The sequence below is a fragment of the Notechis scutatus genome, chromosome 1 (genome assembly GCF_049901735.1).
Source record: "Notechis scutatus isolate UNSWTSFEM ecotype Mainland chromosome 1, rNotScu1.2, whole genome shotgun sequence".
Taxonomy (NCBI): domain Eukaryota; kingdom Metazoa; phylum Chordata; class Lepidosauria; order Squamata; family Elapidae; genus Notechis; species Notechis scutatus.
The window spans coordinates 113,753,768-113,774,980 of NC_142009.1; the positions used below are offsets into that span (position 1 = coordinate 113,753,768).

At 36.6% G+C, this 21,213-nt stretch overlaps 1 protein-coding gene across 1 annotated transcript in view; it reads left to right on the plus strand.

The window, feature by feature from the left end:
• BACH2 (BACH transcriptional regulator 2) overlaps positions 1 to 13,096 on the plus strand; it is a 165,999-nt gene extending 152,903 nt beyond the window's left edge. Inside the window, exons 5-6 of the mRNA XM_026666567.2 lie at positions 11,435 to 11,641; positions 12,307 to 13,096. Of these exons, the coding sequence (XP_026522352.2) occupies positions 11,435 to 11,641; positions 12,307 to 12,786 (687 nt within the window). The 3' untranslated portion in view covers positions 12,787 to 13,096. The remainder of the gene's footprint in view (positions 1 to 11,434; positions 11,642 to 12,306) is intronic.
• The last annotated feature ends 8,117 nt before the right edge of the window (positions 13,097 to 21,213 follow it).

Below are 21,213 nucleotides of genomic sequence, written 5' to 3' on the forward strand. Positions count from 1 at the left end.
TTACGCTGCTGATACGATGGAACACATTTACCAGAAGGTACCATTATCTGCTTTGCAGGCTCAATTGAGGAAACAGCTATTGGTCCATCATCTTATTTTCATCACAGTGTACAAAACTCTGTGGTTGATCCTAAAAGACTGAATCTACCCACTACTTCAATATCTTCATTGTCAGTTCTAAGGCTGATAGTTTTACCTCCTGTCATTAACTTAGTCTGTGCTTTATATTTAATTTTAGTCCTATTTTTTCATTGTGTTCTTTGACTTTTAGTCTGAGAGCTTGCAGATCCTTTGCATTTTGGCTATCAGGATAGTAACATCAGCATAGGGCAGGTTATATATGCTCCTTTCTCCAGTTTAAAATCACGTGCATCTTTTTCCAATCCAGCTTCCCTTAATATACATATAGAGTACAGGTTCAATAAATAAGGAGAGTATGCAGCAGCCTTGACACAGTCTTTTGCCCAACCTTTGCCCATTTGCTTTACCATGTTCTGTCCATACTGTGGCTTCATGACCTAACTTTGGCTTCTCCTCTTGGCAATTTCCACAGTTTGTTCTGACATCTTGCTTTCTTCTCTTTCATCATATTTGTCAGTCACTTTCCATATGAATCCTTAACTACTTCTTTAAATTCATTCCATAATTCCTCTGAGTTTTTTTCAGTGAGGTTCGGGGTTCACGGCTACAAAGCAATTCATGATGTTCTCCTTGGAAATGAGAGTATACATTCAAGATCACCTTGCGGAAACAGACTGGCTTTCTTCTTTTTCTTTAGCATAACTTGGAGTTTGCACATGAGCAGTTCATGATCTGTTCCACAATCAGCACCTGGCCATATCTTTGATGCTGTAATTGAGTTCTTTTACCTTCTTTTAGCAATAACACAGTAAAATGTATTTCTATATACTGTATTACATCTGGTAATGTCCATGTATAGAGACCTGGTTTTGGTTGTCTGAAGAACAGCTATGAAGAAATCATTGGAGTGGCGGAAATTGATAAAGTCATACTCCTACTTCTTTTTAATTCCTGAAGCTATATAATCCAACTACATTTTTGTCTTTCATTTTTCCACTTAGACATTCCAGTCTCCAATCACAAGCAGTACATCTTGTTGACATGTTCTTTCAATCTCAAATTGAACTTAATCAAGTCATCCACCTTCTCTTCCTCTGACCATCAGTGGTTGCAGCCTAAATTTGAGTGATCATTATATCAAATGGTTGTCCGTAAAATCAGTCAATATTAGTTGATCATTGATTGTATTGTAGTCAAGTACTGTTCTTGTTATGTCCTTCATAATTATAAAAGCAACATCATTTCTTCTTTATTTTTCATACCCTAATGGGCAGCACAATGACTGGCTTGTTAAGATGCTGGCTTGTTGGCTGGAAAGCCAGCAGACCTAGTTTGAGACCTGAGCACCACATGACAGTGAGCTCCCATCTTCACCCCAGCTCCTGCCAACCTATCAGTTCACAAGCATGCAAATGTGAGTAGATAAATAGGTACCATTTTGGTGGAAAAATAACAGCACTCCATGACATCATACTGGCCACATGACCGCAGAAATATCTTCTGACAGCACTGCCTTAACGGCCTTGAAACTGCCTCATACTCTGCAACAACTAGCATAGTAAAATCCACAGGGACTCCTTTACCGTTTTTACCTTTCCTGCCGTAATAACCAGCGTGACTGAAAGTGTCTGATCCCAGTCCATTCAATTCATAATTGCTTCATTTCATCTTTCACTGTGTTGAGTTTTATTGTGTCCATGCTTCCTACATGCCATGTTTCTACTATAATTCTGTGTTTGCAGTTTTGGATTTGTTTTCTTGTATGGCAACATCAGTGACTAGATGTCCTGAAGATTTTAATCTAGCCATGTTATAAACACCATTAGTTCTCTTGAGAGATCCTCTTCTTCAGTCGCATGTTAAGTGCCACCCAATCTGAAAATCCTATCATCCATGATGTGGCAAAACAGCAGGTGAGGAGAGAGCATAAAGTAAACATTAGTACTCATAGAGCTATCACCCACAAGTGCAAAATAGATATAGTTCTTTTTTTTAAAAAAAAACACCTTTTTTATTGAGTCCCAGATATTAGTAATAGTCAGTAAAACATTGTCCATTTCTGAATTCAGCGGTGCTGTGTAATTTGGCACATTGTGAAATAGGTGAAAGGTTTCAATTTTGCTCATAGTTTATGCTGAACCAACACTACAGAAACATGTTCTAAAATTGGTGCATATTAACTATATCAAAAGACTGAAATGGAATTCTTAACATTTTTGTGTTATAAAACAAATTTGCAAAATGGAAATACTATTTTTCTGCGTAGCTTTTTATTGACAGTAGAGTAAATGTTGGTATAATTGGAGTTGTTGTATAGTCCATGTTTGCCTCCAACTCCAGCAAAAGAATGATATATGAGTAGACTCAACTATTCTCTAAAACAGATCAACCTAGCAAAATTTGGACACAAGTAAAGATAAACAATTAAAACAATGTGTTAATTATATATGCAATTGTCAAATAAGAACCTCAACTTCAGAGAGCAAGAGATTTTGGAAAGGGGTTGCACATACTTTTATCATCTGAATTAAGCATTTCTTTCTATAAAAGCAGGAATAAAAGATTAAAAAGAAAAGAAGAAATACCCTTTAAGCTTCAAATTCAGTGATCCAACTTCTTACATACTTCAACCAATTTTTATAATAGAAATAATTTATACTTTGAAGACAAAAGTTTAGTTACAAATTAATGCAAAGTGGGAATTCATTTTTTCTTGCTGACCCACTTTTAAAAAAAATTCTTCTATACCTTTTTTTTGTAACTTTAAAGCAACTACAAGAAGAGGTGGTATTTTTATGAAATTCCCTGTAGATTTTTATAAGTGAAGTCTAAACTTCAGACAGTTTACAGTAAAAGCAAAGACTTTATGGAGAACGTTAAGAAATGGCAAAAAGCATTAGCAGATTGCCATCCAAAAACTGTTAATATTCAAGTGAATCTCATCTCTAAGGTTGGTAATTTCTTTTATATGAGAGATCCAAAGAGCTACTACAAAAGGATTCAGTTAGCCTGTGAGAAAGAAGATCTCTTGAATGACAATCCAAAGGCATTTGGGTTAGCTAGAATTATAATTAGCTACCTCTACACACATAATCCTCAATTTACAACCATAATTGAGCCCAGAATTACAGTTGTACCAGTATGTTGTTGTGGTCATTAAGAGGGTCGCTATGTGACCAGACCCAATTTTATGACCTTTTTGCAGTGGTTGTTGAGTGAATTCAATGGGCTTTTTTTTCTCACCTTCCCGTCGTCGTCGTCCCCCCCCCTCCTCCTTCTTTTTCCTGGAAGAATATACCAGAAACTGCCAACACCCACAAAAATTGTGTCCACAGGACCACAAGATGCTGCAGACATCCATTAATGCAAGCCAAATTCCAAGCGCCCAAAATGCAGTCACATAACCACAGAGCCGGGTATATATCCATTGGAACTTTGAAATCATGTCATAAATACCTTTTAGGGAGTCCTTTGTAATTTCAAACAATTTCAAAGCAGTTGCTAAACAAGGGCATATTGTAATATTTGAAGGCAGAAGTGTTTATTTACAGAATAGCTGAAGGGTCATCAGCAGACTTGCACAAAACTAAAGTTGTACATAATATATATGATTTTATTCATCTTCCAAATTAATGGATATTTAACAGGCTGCTTGATGCCTTTTTATCAAAACTCCCATAGCTGGCATACTTAAACGAGAACTACACCGATTTCAAAAATGCATCACTGATGCTAGTCAAGATGAAACCATATTCATGAAAACTATGAAAGCAAGTTCCTAGCCAAAACTGTTAACTAAGCTATGAAAGTGGGATCAATTTAAAAAAAAAATATTTCCATGATCCCCACTTCTGGTTTGGACTGCCTCATTTTCACTCTCTGAATTTCACCACAGTTTATGCACCTTGGGATGCACTGAGATATGTTTACATCTCCCGGCTATTTCTGGCTTGGAAACCCTAATTCCTCTCTGACCAGCTTCAGCCTTTCACTCTTACAGCTGATGCTCTCCAAACAAACTGTTTTTTATTTTGTGAATATGGCTCCCTCCTCTATGAGCAGTGTGGTGCTTATGGAGTCTCTCCTTTGGCTGTCATGAGACTTACTTGTTCTGTTTGCATTTGCAACTTAAAAAATGAGCTCCAGGCTGAGACTATTACAGAGGAATGATTCCTGCTGTCCATCAATCTAATTTTACCAGAATACTTCTAGACTTACAGGAATCCCCATAGGAGTTGGAAACACTGATAACATGAAGATGATGGACAGTTGGAGAAACAGTGCATTTTGCAGGATAACCGGGGGTGAATAGAGACTCTTCCTGAAATTTTCCAAGCTTTGAAATGTAAGCAGAGAATCAGTAAGAAAAGAGCTGAACAGATTGGAGGAAGAGAAAAGGAATGTGTGTGTGTAAAACTGTGGGCTGTGGTTAAATCAGGACTGTCAAACTCTGGACCCGCGGGCCAGATGCGTCATGCACTAGCCAAGGCCATGCCCAGTTTAGTGAAGGAGGAAAAAGTCCCGATACATCACGTGACACCACCATGACGATGTGAGTTTGACACCCCTGGGTTAGATGTATAGATGGTTTATGTAAGTGTGTTGGAATGATCTAGAAGAGAAAATATATACTTTTGCTTTTCAAGATCAGAACCATCTTCAGCTTTGCCTTTAGTCTCTTGGATAAATTACTTGTCCCCTCAGATCAGCCCTGTATCCATTCTGTGACTAGCCATATCTATCAAGGTAGCTGTTTCCCACAGGAGACCACAAAGAAATCCTTCCTTAGCCCCTTAGAAATATCTGTCCTTTAGATGCCTGTTAGCATTGTTTGAGAATAAGGGCCAAACAACATGGTACATTAACTCTGTCAGAGTGAGCTGGTTTACATTAGTGTGTGTCTCTAGGCCAGAGTGTAAGGTCATTACCTGCATGGAGGGGAGGTTTATTTCTGAAATTATTATTTTTTTACATAGGAGGTTAAGAAATACAACACTACTTTTTTTGAACTCCCAAACTACAGTTAAGTTTAGGATATCATACATGCACCCTGAAGTGGAAGTTTAAAAAAAGAGTGAATTTTCAATAAAGGAGAATATTTGTAGCTAAGAGTTGAAATGAGGGGTCTTTGGTGCTCTCTGAACTTGGTTTTTTTCTTGGAGATGTTTCTTTCTCCAAAGTAGGTAACATCAGTGCTAGTCAGTAGCACTGATGGTGTTACCTAGTTTGGGTAATGAAATGTCTGCAAGAAAACAACCAAGCTCAGAAAGAACCAAGGACCTCTCAGAATGAGGGTTGTGCTGTAGTTTAATTATTCATTCCTCCATCTTGGCTTTGAAATCTATAAATGAGATTGACCTATTTACTGCTATTTTCAAAGGATGGGCGATTTCCCTTGCTATGAAGGAGTTAAACTGGTGATCCTTTTTAAACATGGCTGTCCTTGGATGCAAATTGAGCTAACCAATAAGTCAAGTTTCTTTTGGGGCACAGTGTGCTCGATTAGAAGGTAGCTCAATTCTGTATATTCCTTGCGTGATTTTCATTCATTTTCCATGCCTCACAACATTCAAATTAGACCACTGCCAGGATCCTAGTCTTTGAGGGCAACTCAGAACTTCAGATTGTAAAACTTGAAGAACTTATGGTTAAAATGCTTCCCCCCACCCCGTTGTTAAAACTTCTCTCCAAATACAGAGTTAATCTTAACTTTAAAACCTTTTGAACCGTGTAAATAAAGTATCCCTAAACACATCCTTAAACGAACATGAGCAATGCTTTGTCAGAGATGAGACAGATAATAATAAGATGCCGCCAAAAGCTTACCTGATTTAGGTAAGGGAAAACACCTGCATAACCTATGATGGCTGCTCGATGTTCATTACTATTTGGAAACACTGCTTGTATATTTCAGGAAGTTCTGGACTGCCTCTTGTGTAGCAGTCTCCCAAGAGAGGAAACCCCTAGATCATCTTATCTATTCAGTTTCATTTTTAATTTATTGATTGAAAAGATTTAGCTGTCTGTTCATCATTGTAGTATTTCACCTACTATGCAACCTGCTGAGAATAGCTGTGATACAGGAAGCATGTAGATAAAATACAAAGCTTCCATGATTTGAAGTATTTATTAAGGAAATTCTCCCAAGGTTATGTGCAGCTGAGCATTTGAAAAGATAATGTATCGGAAAAATATTTTTGTGTCTTCTATAAAAAGAATACAAAGATAACAGATAATCAGAGTTGGAAGGGACCTTGTAGGTCATCTAGTCCAACCCCCTGCCCAAGCGGGAGATCCTACACCATTTCTGACAAGAGTCCAATCTCTTCTTTAGACACTTTAAGACACTTAAATATAAAACATTAACATTTACAAACTGTTTTCTCTGACTTGGTGGTGGTACTTACAATGCCATGAAGACCTGTTAATTTTTTCAGCCCTCACTATTTTCCAGCTGGACACATCACAAAACTCTTGCTCAAATTGACCAAAGTTTATTTTTATTTTTCAAACATGTTCTTTATTTAGTTTACAGGCACCTGACTTCAAGGTCTTTCAAATGTTTGACATCTTTTTTTAAAATACAAAAGTAGGCCAGATTATGTAAATAACATGTACAAACAGGAGGAATTGATCTACTGCTAATCAAAAGATAACAGTGGAAGCATAATTGAGCTAAGCACAAAACCTTTTTTTAAGAGAATCTCATAAAGATGCAAACTTTGGAATAAATATTCCTTTTTTTAATTGCAATTTTGTGATTTGGACTGACTTCTATTCATTTATTTGGTGCCTCTAAGTCATTGCTGGATCCTGTCACTGGACTAGGCCCTGCAGTTTTCTTGGCAAAGATGTCCAGAAATGGCTTCCTAAGGCTGCGAGAAAGTGACTGACCAAGGTGACCCAGCTGGCTTTGAGTCTAAAGCAGGATTAGAATTTTCCCATTTTCTAGCCTGGGGCCTTAACCACTACATTAAATTGGCTCTCTTATTCACTTTGCATTATTTAACATTATCCTGGATAATTGAAACTGATTTCTTAAGCAGACTCCCATATATTGTAGTGTGCTCTCCCCCCTTCCCAACCACCCCCACCACCTTGGTGTATAGGTAATTACGTGTGTTATCAGAGCTCATAGGACTGGAAAAACATAAAAGAAAGGCCTATATGCTCTTACTTGATTCTTACCTTGTATGCAAATCTGAATATAATGTTCAGGTATTCAAAAGAGCAACCAGCTATTAATACAGCTTGAATCTTCTGCAATCAGCTGATTTCTGGATTTGATATGGAAAGACGATTGAGGGGGCAAGTTACAGAAACTGAAATTTATTGTAGATGTAAGGAAATACTTTCAAGGAATGAAACTCAGACCCAGTGCTGTGCCCCTGTCAGGACCAGCAACTACAGAGACATTGAAAACTACTCTGTCACAGAAGAGACTCCATCCCAGCTCAAGAATACAAGAGGGAAATAATAACACTGCATTGTTGTATACTGCTTTTTAAAACTAAGCTTCAGTATAGAAATAAAAATACATCCATGTGCTTTGGGCTACCCCAAAACTATTTAATATCAGTTCAGCCTAAGGCTCTAATTTCTCTTAAAAATGCCAGAACATTGTGGTAAACCACATGTCCAATCCTGCACTAGTTAGTGAACTTGTCTACATATTGCATGGTTTGGGCAACCTTGATTTGTTGATTAAATCCCAACTGACTGTGTGTAAACAATGTGCTAAACAGTATTCCATGACTTACCAGCCATCGTAACTGAGCTGCTCCAGTATAAGGCCAAAATAAACCATATTATGACTGACCAACCAGACTGAACTATGTGGCTGGTCTGTTCAGAAATTAACCCCAAGCATAGCTGTTCCTGGTATGTAATAAGAAACTGCATAAACTTTGAAATTTGTGCTTAGCTAAGGCCTGTTAACACTGACAAAGGGTTTGACTTTTGTGGCACAGGGTGAGAGTTCTTTTTCATTTTCTGTACTATTGAAAAGCAAGGCTTCCTGTGCATAGATGACAGGCTTTGAGGTGTGTAATCACCAGTGCTTAGAAATATATTCCGTCTGTATATTATTTATTTATTTATTTATTAAATATATATACTATCCATCTCACTGTCAAGCAACTCTAGGCAGCTTACAACATCACAAGAACAAAACTACAAGAACCTTAAAATGTGCAAACATTAAGAATGAACAAAAATTAGGTAAATTAAGAACCAGTATACAAACCAGGTGGATGTGGGGTTGTCGTCTTAACCCACTAATCCAACTCCAGCTTTAAAGCTCCGGTTGGGGCCCCAGGCCAATTAGCCAAGCCAGGTTTTGAGGCCTTTTCAGAAGGCCAAGAACATGGGGACCGAGCTCGGCCTCAAAGGCACAACGTTGCAGAGGGCAGAAGCCATGGTAAAAGTAAAATCAGTAAACAGTAAAAGTAGTCTTGCATCTGTAGAATTCGAGGTGTTACAGTAGAAATCCCCTCCCTGAGATTTTTAAAATAATTAGTGTCCCATCTACTGTTTTTTCTAAATATCAGAGATCCTGTGAAGGAAGCCAAGTTGGAATGGCATATGTTTACTGTAACTAACCTCCCATAGAATTAGGAGGGAACATATGTTGAACACGCACGTAATTAGGCAAAATCTAAATGTTTTAGACTAAAATGTATGAAGAGAGAAAATAGGCACTCTTCCTATCAGAGAAAGCAGTCTGTAAGCATAATGGTCCACATCACCATATCTAAGGTCAGTTTTTGTATATTTAAACAGAACATTGTTTAATTGTGGGGCAGTGAGCCATTTCTGGTGACTCATGTCATAGTAATGTGACCTGTGTGCTATGTCTTTGTGTTTATATAGTTCCACGGGTGGGACAAGAAGGTGAAGGTTCACAGACAGACAATGACTGGATGGTGGGAAATGGAAGGATTTATACTCCTTGCAAACAGCTGGAAGTGTGCAAATGACCAGCTGTCTGCAAGGTGTATAAATCCTTCCATTCCCCACCATCCAGTCACAGCTGAAGAAGCTTCTTAGATGAGAAGTGAAATGTTTCTTCAAAGAAAAATCAGAAAGTCCAGTTGCCTCTTGAAAAAGCACTTTTAGGACAACCATGGGATGACTGAGAATCTCCATAGACAAGGCCAGTTTGGCATTCATTCATTCATTTCTCTACAAACAAGAATAGTTAAATTAATATAATTGTTTGCTCATGATACGTGTGTTGCGGGGGTGGTATTCTTCTTTGTGGAAAAGTGAATGAACGAATGCCAAACTACACAGCCTTGTGCAATATTTATCAAACAAAACCAGGCAGAAAGATTTCTATTGGTTGCTTATATCCCAATTTTCATGCCTGTGTAAGGGGCAGACTTGTATCCAAGGTATTAAAATCTATTCTCGTATATCAAAGGAGTTTTCTTCTGGGAAGTCTGAATTAGAGAAGGCATGAATATAGTCTTCTGTCATTGTAAATCTTAAAACACATGGTGCCATCTACTGGGCATATCAATGTAGACAACATGTATCTATGATATACTGAGATTTTGAAAATTAATTGATTCTTTGTGATAGGATCAAAGGCAAGAATAACAGCCACAGAGGTTGAAACTGAAGTCATACCAATTTAATATCCATTGTACAACATTTGCAAAGTAAATTTCTCTGTAAATCTCAAAATAAAGCTTTAAGATAACTTTCTACTGTTAGGTACCCATAACTTTCTACTGTTAGGTATTCAAAACCAATGGTTATGATTGATAACCATTAAAAAAAACCTAGCCATGAATTTGTGTAGTTGTATTTTGTTTAAAAAATATCTAAGTATATAAACAAGAACCTGTCACTATATGACATGGTAATAAAACTTAATTATACCCTCAGCTATCACATAACAGATAATTAGAGTTGGAAGGGATCTTGTAGGTCATATAGTCCAAGCCCACGCCCAAGCGGGAGACCCTACACCATTTCTGACAAATGGCAGTTCAATCTCTTCTTGAAAGTCTCAAGTGATGACGCTCCCACAACTTCCAAAGGCAAGCTGTTCCATTGGTTGATTGTTCTCAGTCAGTCAGTTCACATATTGATCAGACATTGTAGGGTGATCCACCTCTTTATTTTAAGACCTTTGCATGTCTCAGGTTGGTATATAAGCTAGCACAATGAATGTAGTCTTTTGTTGATCATACTAGTTGGACTCTTCTACATTTTTCTCCCTCCCTGCGCATATTTTTGTGATACAGAGCAACCCAATTTCAAATATAATGCCACCTACATATTCATTTTCAGAATTTTCTATTATTTCATTTACTTGTTAATCAATACTGCAGATTCAGCTGACATTTTTAATGAACTTTCTATCTATATTCCCAACATTTTTTTCCAGAGTAGTCTCTAAGAGGATGTAAAATATCCATTGTGTTATTCTGCCATCTTCTGAATGTCCTTCATGTATTTAGATTTTTGCTTTGGAATGCTTTCAATTTTCCTCTAAATCAGACTTTTTAAAGCATCAGGGTACCCAGTTTCAATAAGGCTGTTTCAGAATAATAGCAGCATAGTTCCTTTATGAAAGCATGTATTACTAATGACAGAAAGTGTTTTCTTTATGAAAAACAATGATAGCAATAAAGTAATATGTTAATATTTTATTAGAGTTGGTATTTAATTTTGTATGAATCATTCTTTTATTAGAGAAACTGCCTTGACTTTCCTTACCACCCAGGATCATCTGATTATAGTGGTAGAAAAAATATTGTTAATAATTGAATAAATACATTTTATCATAACATAGAAGAGCATGAATGCTTGAACAAAATAAATATTCAGGATTTGTATCAGCATCTGAATCTGCCATGGAATGCTTTACATCTTAATCTGATGATTTATTTGCTGGCTGTCGAATTAGATGATGTATGGTTTCATTGATGTAGAAAGAAGTACAACTAAATTCAACAATTAGCATAACAAGATATATAAGGTCAGTTAAGGAAAAATGGTTTTTATTTTAGGATTATTCTTTAGTATACAATATAAAGTATTATTCTTTATACTTTTAATTAGCATCCGTTCTTTGAATTGGAGCCTGTACTTTGAGGAGAACATGAAAAATCTCATTTATCTGCACCAAGCTGTTTGTACTTAATAGTCTTGCTGGTTTTATTGTATAATAGTAAACAATAATAGTTAGAATGGCTATTTCTTAAAGTTGCCTACAATGCAGAAGTTAATATTTGAACTATATTCAACTATGTTATTTGAATAAAAGAGAATTATTCCAAGGAACCTGTTAAATTCTTTGTTAAATAAGCAGTCTGCCTTTTGCTTTGTTTTACCTCAGGTGAAACTTCCATTTCCTGTAGATCAAATCACAGATCTTCCAAGAAATGATTTCCAGATGATGATAAAGATGCACAAATTAACCTCAGAGCAATTGGAATTTATCCATGATGTTCGGCGGCGCAGTAAAAACCGAATTGCTGCCCAGCGCTGTCGCAAGAGAAAACTGGACTGTATTCAGAATTTAGAATGTGAAATTCGCAAATTGGTAAGCCTAAAGAAATATTAAATACCATTATTTATCAAATATCTCACCTTATACTGATCATTAACCCAATTTAATAAAATCCATTTAATCTATTTTGCCTTGTCTTTATAATTCATACAAAATATTGAGACTTATTAAATATGTTCTGTCTTCTATTTAATACACTCCAGATTCTCTTAAACTTGAACAAAATGCATCAAGTACCTTCTGATCATATTTAGAGTTGATTGAGTCCAGGTCAACTGCTTAAGATTGTATGGATCGAATGTTCCCCTAATAATTCATAGCTTTTCTAAAGACAATTCTGTCATATCTGTTCACAAACATGTATTTATTGACTTGGCTTCTTCTCTTTCCCTGAGCCTAGTCCTTTTTTCTAGTCCATCATCTGTTCATATTATATGTGTGTTTTTGGTTGCTGAATGTTGCCTCAAGAGAAGAATGGCTCTTTATTTTGTTCGAGATTAGTTCTTCCAATCCGCAGTTCTCCTATTAATTTGAAGGTCTATTATCTTATTTCCTGCCTTTGCTTTTCCACTATCTAGTGATACACTTCAGACTTCCAGCATCTCATTCTGGATAACGTGCCAATCAATTAAGATCTGATTTAAGCCTGATGTGCCAAACCTCTCTTTAAAAAACAATCGTTGTTCTGTATTTGACAGGTTTGTGAGAAAGAGAAGCTTCTGTCAGAAAGGAATCAGCTGAAAGCATGCATGGGAGAATTATTAGATAATTTCTCCTGCCTTTCTCAAGAAGTATGCCGAGATATGCAAAGCTCCGAACAGATCCAAGACCTTCACCGATACTGCCCTGTGCTCAGGCCTATGGATCTTCCAACAGCAGCTAGTATCAACCCTTCATCAGGTGGAGTGGAGCAAAATGTAGTGACATCCCAGTGCATTGGAGAAGGCTTGCAGTGCTGTTCAGAACAAAGCCCAGTACAGCAGCTGGGAGCCCACTGGCTACCCAACAACATTTCTGACAAATGTGCTGCAAGAGGACTGGATGGAGCTGACCAAGTTACTTATTCTGAGCAGGAGCTCCCTCTGGAGCAGAACAACCAAGCGGTGACCATGGATTTCTGTCAGGAAATGACAGATAAGTGTACAACAGATGAGCAGCCTAGGAAGGAGTACACCTAGTGTTTGGTATACCTTTTACATCACACCTAGCAAGGTCTCTTCAGTCAGTCAGTCAGTGGCCACGATCATTTGTTGTCTATATTGAACAACATACTTGGTGCACACTACAGTGGTCTTAGCAGCAATACTGTTTTTTAAGTATTCCATCCTCTCTACAAAGCGGGAGTTAACTTCTTCACTATGGTGCTATCCCATGCTCAGGCAGGGGAACAAAGCAGTGGCAACACTGTCTGATTCTTTTTTATTGTTGTTGTTGTTATTGTTACTGTATTTTAATTTCAATATTCAACAGGGATGGACATAACACCTCTGAGGACCCAAACGCAGCTTTTTCTCAGTGGCCCATGTCACAAAACCCTAACTCAGGAATTTCCTCTGAATGTTCAATTTTTCATTGAAGACAGCTTCTTTACACATCAAAGTTTTATAGCTAAACTGTACATATATACATATATAGTATATATAAAAATATATATCCATATGCAAAAAAAAAAAAAAAAAACCCTGCATGGCTCAGAATTTCCTCATGAAAACAACTGGAATTTTAAATTTCTATTGTATACAAAGTTCCAACATTCCTTTCTTGGTCTATGCTAGAAGTAGCTTGTATATGTTTTAATATTTTCCCCCACCACTCCACTGTTCAGCAATATCATCTAGTTTGTACTTTATTTATAAAGTTTCACTGTTGGAAACTTTTTTGAATTTTTAATCTGGGACAGTGTTTGTGGCACCCCTAACTTTTTGTGCCCGAGCAAAGTGGATTTTCTTCTTATCTTTCTCACAGATACTGTATAGCAATGGTCAATTTTGCCACTTGCACTGAGTTTTGGATCAAACCTCATTTCATAAATGAAGTTGTAACTTCGGTATATTTCACATATTTTATACATTGCTTTTTTATTATTATTTTTAATTCAGCAAACTAAGAAAAACAAACCTCAGGAGTTGATTATGTAATGAATTATTAGTCTTGCCAAATATGGAATTCCTCTTTAATAGTGTGAATTGGGCATTTTTTGTATTTATCTTCATTTATCTCCCCCCCCCGCCCCCCAATTAAGCCAAATGGTAGAGTGCAGTGATTCTCAAACCTGTGGTCTGTGGACCGCTGCGGGCCTTCTGTGTCATTACAGGGGGTTATGAAGGCTTGAAGAATGAGTTAAATCTTCTGATTTAAATCATGAGTTAAGTCTTGGTGGTCTGTGGTCATAGTCTATGGCCACAAAAGGTATTTAAAAGGTATGTGTGGTGAAGAAAAGGTTGAGTGTATATTACCAATGCTGAGAACTAAGGCAGCTTTCCCCATGTTGGATATAGTGACTGGAAATAGTGAAAGTTGTGCAGTGCAACTGAAGGATACCAGGCTGTGGAAAGATGGTGTAAGGCAAAATTGCTTAGATTCAGTGGCTTCATGTCGATCAGCAAAGCTTAAATCAAGGCCTCCACTTCAGATCTTAACTTGTGTTACTAGTGTTTATTTTTTTCGCCAATGGTTCTACTGGCTTCGCTGTATAATCCCCCTTAACGCTGCCTTAACACAGATGCCGATTGCAGTGATATATTAGGATTTATTATTCAGGCCTGTTACTGGCATCAGCTCAACACTGCTGATTCAGTTGCTCTGAGAAATGAAATACAGTATCCATTCACCAGAATGGCAGGGTACAGAGAACCATATTTAGAGCAATCATGAATCTTAAAAGGTTGAAAAATATCATCTATTGGCAACAATCGAATACTGAGCAACACAGAAGACATGAAACGTGAGTGAAGGAATAGCTGCAAAAATATTGAAACCTAGGTAATCCTTGACTTACAACTGGTCCTCATATAACCATGGCAACATCCCCGGGATCACATAAACAAAATTTGGGCACATGGTAACCAGCATGTATTAACAGTGGCTGCAGGGTCTTGAGGTCACATGGCTTGCCATTTCCAACCTTCCCAAGGCACCTCTGACAAGCAAAGTCAATTGGGGAAGCCAGATTTGCTTAATGATCGTATCATGAGCTTAACATCTGAGGTGATTCACTTCACAGCCATTTCGCTTAGCAATGGAAATTCTGGCCCCAGTTGTGGTTGTAAATTGAGAACAACCTGTATTAAAAAAAATCACTCAACTCTATGCTTCCAAACATAACTACTCACACTCATGAAAACATTTTTCCTATTGGAGTATTGTACAGGTAATCCTCAACTTACAACGATTTGTTCAGCAAACCAGGTCCTCCCCCACCTCCTGAGGCACCCCATGCTCCGCATAATGCCTGCAGTGAGAAGAGCCAAGAGAAGAGTGGGTGCCTTGCTTAAGGACAGCAACAATTTAATTCTGGACTCAACTGTCGTAAGTCAAGGAGTACCTGTAAGTGGAAATAGCAATATCACTTAGACTTATATACCATTTCACAATGCTTTGCAGCCCTCTCTAAGTGATTTACAGAGTCAGCATATTGCCCCCAACAATCTGGGTCCTCATTTTACCAACCCCAGAAGGAATGGAAGGCTGAATCAACTTTGAGCCTGGTGATCAATGGCAGCCGGCAGTCAGCAGAAATAGCCTGCAGTACTGCACTCTAATCACTGCACCACCATGGCACTTCAGAAATCATCTGAAAGGAGCATTTATGTAATTTCAATGCATACCAACAAGATTTATGCCAAATATTTGTTTTTGATTGATTCCGTCCTTCTGTTTTTAAAGATTACATTTTACTTTCACTGGGCTGTATACTAAAGTGGCATTTGATCACTTACTGTTTGGTACTGTTTATTGTGTATTAGTCCTGAATCACTGCACACAGTGTCGATGCAGACAGCTTTTCTGTATACCGTGGACAACACATTCCTCAAAGATACTGTTTACATTGAGTGACAGTCCCTCACTCAGCAAAGCTGCATTATTTTTCCAGCAGAGGAATCCACATCTTTTTCCAAATGTGGGGTACACAAACAGCCGATCCTGTTTCTGAAATAGACTCCACATTCATTGTACTCTTCCTGCCAACTAGGAAGTAGATATACTGCATATTCCACATTTATTGACTGAAAAGAGTGGGGGGCATCCCTATGTCATATGGAGATACTATATGTTTAGCATATATTATTTAAATATTCAGCATTTGCATAAAACGAATAACTAACTCTCCATATATAACTAACTCTCCATATATTTATCTATGGCATATGGATACTAGTTCAAACTGTAGAGTAATGTTTTAGATAGGGACTTACTTTGAAAATATAACTTTATACTAGAAGATTTCAAATAAAATATTTGGGGTGAGGAATTATGTAGATATGAAGGGTAGGCTTTGTAATTCAGTTGATGTTGCAGAACCCTTGGTTGCTTTTCAGAGAACTTAATTTCAGTGATATAGTCAGTGATGGAAGCTAAGAATTCAAGCAACATGTGAATTTTTCACAGCAATTGAGAATACTTCATTTTTTATCCTATTGGCAGCATTGTTCAATACTTTTTTGTTTTAATATCTGTTAAGTGACCTCTAAGTTGTATTTCTTGTGGGTATACAATTCAGGATGTTCCAGATGGAGAACTCCTTTTTACTATCCATCGCTATTTGGCTATTTTTTACCTTTTTCTTCTGAACAATGAAATAAATGGTAGGAAGAGAAAATAAAAAAGAAACAGAAAACATGATTGTACATAGAGATTCCCTCATTTCAAATAAAATTTCATAAGTAGGGCTAAGTAGTTGCAAAATAAAAGTCTCATCTGGCAGCATCTCACACTAGATTCTAACCATTTGATCTAGAGATTTACTATTAATACCAACTCACGTGCAAATGGTACTTTTGACCTCATTTTATTGGTTTACATGTAATGGACAAAACATGTTCTACAGTTATTGTATTGACCTGGCTCACTCACTGATTCAGAGCCTTTTTCTCCTACTTCTCCTTCTCTACCTCCACCTCCCCTTCTGATTTTTTTTTAAAAATCCACTGCCCTGTTGTTTCAACCTTTTTGCTTTCGTTATGTTTGCCTCTTCATTTAGAAGTGACTGGTGTATATATTAGCTTCATTGGACTCCCTATCGTTTTATGGTTTTTCAGAATCACGTATGACTCTTGGGTTAACTTCTTAGGAGAATTACTTTCAGAACTGGACCCAAATTGAGACATTTGAACTGCATTAGGGTGGGCGGGACAGAACTGACCAAAAATTTTATTTTTAGATAAAAGTAAGCATGCATTGTAAAGGGGCAAAGAACGGTATTGGCTGTTAAGTGATGAAGGAATGAATGAATGTGAGGGCTTGTTTTTATGTTCCCATGCTAGTCAGCGGCTGCTTCTGCACTGAGCAAGGAATATGCAAAGAATATATATTTGGCCCTATCCAGTCTGCATACTCTCCTTTTAATTTGCCTTTGCTGTGCTTTCTATTGCCAGAAAACTTATTTTATTTAGGCATCTTCTTTTTGTCAGGTGAGTATTTACACATACATAAATATTTACGTTTGCTAGGGGGTGCCTTGAATAAAGTTGAAGTTCATTAAAACCTGATTCTGGAACAAAAAGGCTAGACTTTTTTTAAAGATTCAGTCAGATTCCCCAAATATTCTGATATTTATGTCCTAGGCCTAATATACGATGACTCAAGCATCAGAGTTTGATGCTGTAGTATAAAACTATTATATATTACACAGTTAAATTATTTGAAGTGTTTCTAAGAAATATATGCTGCTTTTTTAAAGATGCACTTTTTTTGGATCTAATCCATCTATTTTTATTCCCAAGGAAGTAAAAATTGGAGGAAAAAAATGGAATACAGAAGCCACTGTGATCAGTATTCCAATTTTTGTCTCTTGAAAAAAGACAATAGGAGCTATCTAAACTTAATAAGGTCAATTCAGCTGCTGACTGTAGCAGCTGAATATTACATTCAGCTTATTGCAATATCACAAAAATTTAAAGAATATTATAGGGAGTTTTAAAGAAAAGTGTTTTTGAATGCTCAAAAATACTGCATTCAGTAATTGTAGTTATTCCCATTTATACATCACTGTGATGTGAAAAGCCGCATGGGTGGAATTTCAGGTGATTTTTTTTTTCATTTTTAGCTCTCTTTTTCTTCTTCCCTAAATAGAGCATAACTAACCTCACAGCAACTGGTTAAATTTATTTTTTTATCTTTGGTGTGCCAGTCAATCTTTATGACCTTTAGTATAGGTTAATCTAATTCTGAAGCCTGTTAGTCTTTTTCTTTTATTGGTGACCTATACATCTTGTATGTTCCTATTTCAAAACAAACCAACAGGCAGGTTTAGCCTCTCCCCGAGCTACGAATATTCTCTATAATTTGTAACAGGTTTAGCCTACACAGATAACAGTATCCTTTGAGCAGCAGGCTAGTAAGTAGTTTTGTGAAGCCTATGCAAGCATGAAATTCTCAACAATCTAGCTCAGACCAATGACTCCAAGAGGCAGTTTTCACACGCACACAAAAGATCAGGATTTGTGTTTGTTTGATCGCTTATTTCACTGCCATCTCTTTAAATGTGTACATTTAAAAAGTTTGAGTTAGTGAAGACAGATAAGAAAGGATGTTACTTGATGTAGCCTTAGGAAAGCTCTGCTAAAAATGTGGTAGCTAATTTCTATCTACAATATAAAATCAGTATGTGTAATTTTGCTTGTTTATATTATGTATATTTATAATTGAATTATTTTGTGACACAGGCATCAAATAATGCTGCAGAATACAGTTGTACATATGTTAAATCCATTCAAACAATTTTTATGTATATTAAAAAAATCTATAGTTTGGTGGATTGTAGACTACTAATAAATTATTATAACTTTCTCTGGAAGTTAGAATGTCATTGCTTGCCGTGTAAAAGAATTACAGTATTTTCCTACACTCCACCAATATTATATATAGATAGATAGAGAGATATCAGAATAAAACTAGTGATATGTATTTGTTTTTAAATTATAATGCTCATGTGGTTCTACCATTGTGATGAAAGCCACTTTTTCTAGTGGGGAGTAATTATTCAAATTTCTTCAAACTGAAAAAAATAGATAACTTTTTATTATCAATGCCTCACTAATATCAGCTCTTTTATATATAGGTCCAGTTTACATAATGTTTAAACACCTATGCAGTGTAATAAAATAAATTATATGAAAGTTTGTTCAGCTTGACCCTATGCATGTTTACTCGAAAGTAAGTCTCACTGAGTTCAATAGAGCTTCTACCCGGATAAGTGTGCATAGGATTGCAGCCTTATAATTAATAATAATTTTTTTAAAAAACTTTAAGGAGTTTGATGAAAATCCATTTCTGTCATCACTCAAAACTTGGAATGGTTCAAGCGATTTTGAAATCAGTGATCCATTTAATTTTGAAGGCAGTCAGGATTAGAAACTTCCCAGTTCCCTGTTTTCTGTTTTAACAGGTGAATTCACATTTGAGGAGCCAGACTGAATTTCTGGGTTATCCACACATTTAAGAGTTCAGTGCTTTGTTGATAATGAGTATGAGTTCTTGTGCATTACAGTTATGAAAAGGATAAGGCATTCTTCAAAAACTGATATTTTATATATATATATAAGTTTTCGCTGGTATTTATATATGGTATTCAACTTTGTTAGGTATTTTCCCACGTCATTATAGTTGTGCTTTTAAAGTTGTAGCAACGTTTTGGCAGAATCTCATCAACAGAATCTAAGCCTGATGATGGCAGATGAGATTCTGCTGAAACGTTGCTAAAACTTTAAAAGCACAACTATAATGACGTGGGAAAATACCCGAACAAAGCTGAATACCATTTATATATATATATGGACTCCTCCGATCAGCAAAAATTCCACTCAGTACTTTGGAGCTCTCTGGATGCTGATTTTTGCCATTCGTTTCAAGGCTCATCTTTAATTACAAGGGTGAAGAAATCCCCCGAGAGTTTGTTCCAGAACCAGTGGGATACAAGTGCACCTCTACTATCTATGCCTTACAAACTTCAGAGGCCATATTCAAAACAGGGTTTTATCAGTGTATGCAAGGGGATGCAACCCCTCTCCTCTTCCTCCCCAGGTCAGACAGTATGGACAGTTCTCACACATATCTACCTGTATAATCTTCTGTACCTCTCATAACTGGTCAATGACTGTAACAAGTTGCATCAGGTGTTTTTCTATATACTTTTTACACAGATTCTATGTGATTAATGGAACTTAATTCAATGCATCATTTTATTGTACTAGTTCTTAAGCTTGTCTATTATTTTTTCTAGGTGACTGTGGTTTCTTGTGATTTTTATTGTATAAATGAAATGGCTGTTGATGCTTATTCCTTGTTACTAAGAATTTTTACCTTTTTGGGGGAAAAAACAGCATTGCTATCTATGAACTAATAAATTTAAAGACTTCAGTTACTCATTGTAAATACAGTATTGTGCAAAAAAAAGTTTTTTTCCATTCATTTGAATTGATAGTGTTAACTGAATTTTGTCTAGACACCATTTCTGTTGATGAAATAAAGACATACCAATATGTATTGTAGCAATGTCTCTGGCGTCTGAATTTAATGTTAGGAAAAAAAATTAAAAACAGCCTCAAGTCAAGGTCATCTGGTAGCTATATAGACAAAACTATGCAGTCATAGTTGGCGGTAATGTGGAAATGACTTGCTATTATTGTACTTTTTACTGTAATATCTCTGATTAGTTTTTGTATTTTATCCATTGCAGTTTCTCATCCCAGTACCTGAAGTCAAAACATCCTTAATCCATTCAAGGTACTGACATCTGCTGAGACTTAACAGTATTAAATTGGCTTAAAGGACTACTTGAAACAGACAATGTTTTTTTTCCTTGCCTGACATTCTGAAGATAGGGTTCAGATGTTCTCCAGTTAGTTACTTGTGTAACTGCCCACGTGAGTAGATTTTCATGTTAAGCTAGAAACCATGGTGTGATGAGCAAGTAAAGTAGTCTTTAAAAAAAAACACCGTCTCAGAAGTAGCATAATATGAAAACATTGCCTATAGCAATAGCACTTAGATTTATATCTGCTTCACAGTGCTTTATAGCCCTCCAAGTGGTTTACAGAGTCAGCATATTTTCCCCAACAACCTGGCTCCTCATTTAACTGACCTCGGAAGGAGGGAAGGCTGAGTCAACCCTGAGCCGGTGAGACCCGAACTGCCAAACTGCTGGCAGCCAATGATCAGCAGAAGTAGTCTGCAGTACTGCATTCCAACCACTGCACCACCACAGCTCTGATCTTTGATAGCTGTAGCTGTTCTGACATGTAGGACCTCTGCAGAGGGGAGTTGGTTAAAAAAAAAACCAATTATAGTTGCCATTTTGTTTTATTTATAACTCACACATACACACCCTAGTATAGAACCTACAGGCAAATATAGAAACCAGGTAACATTTTTTCTCCCAGTGATAT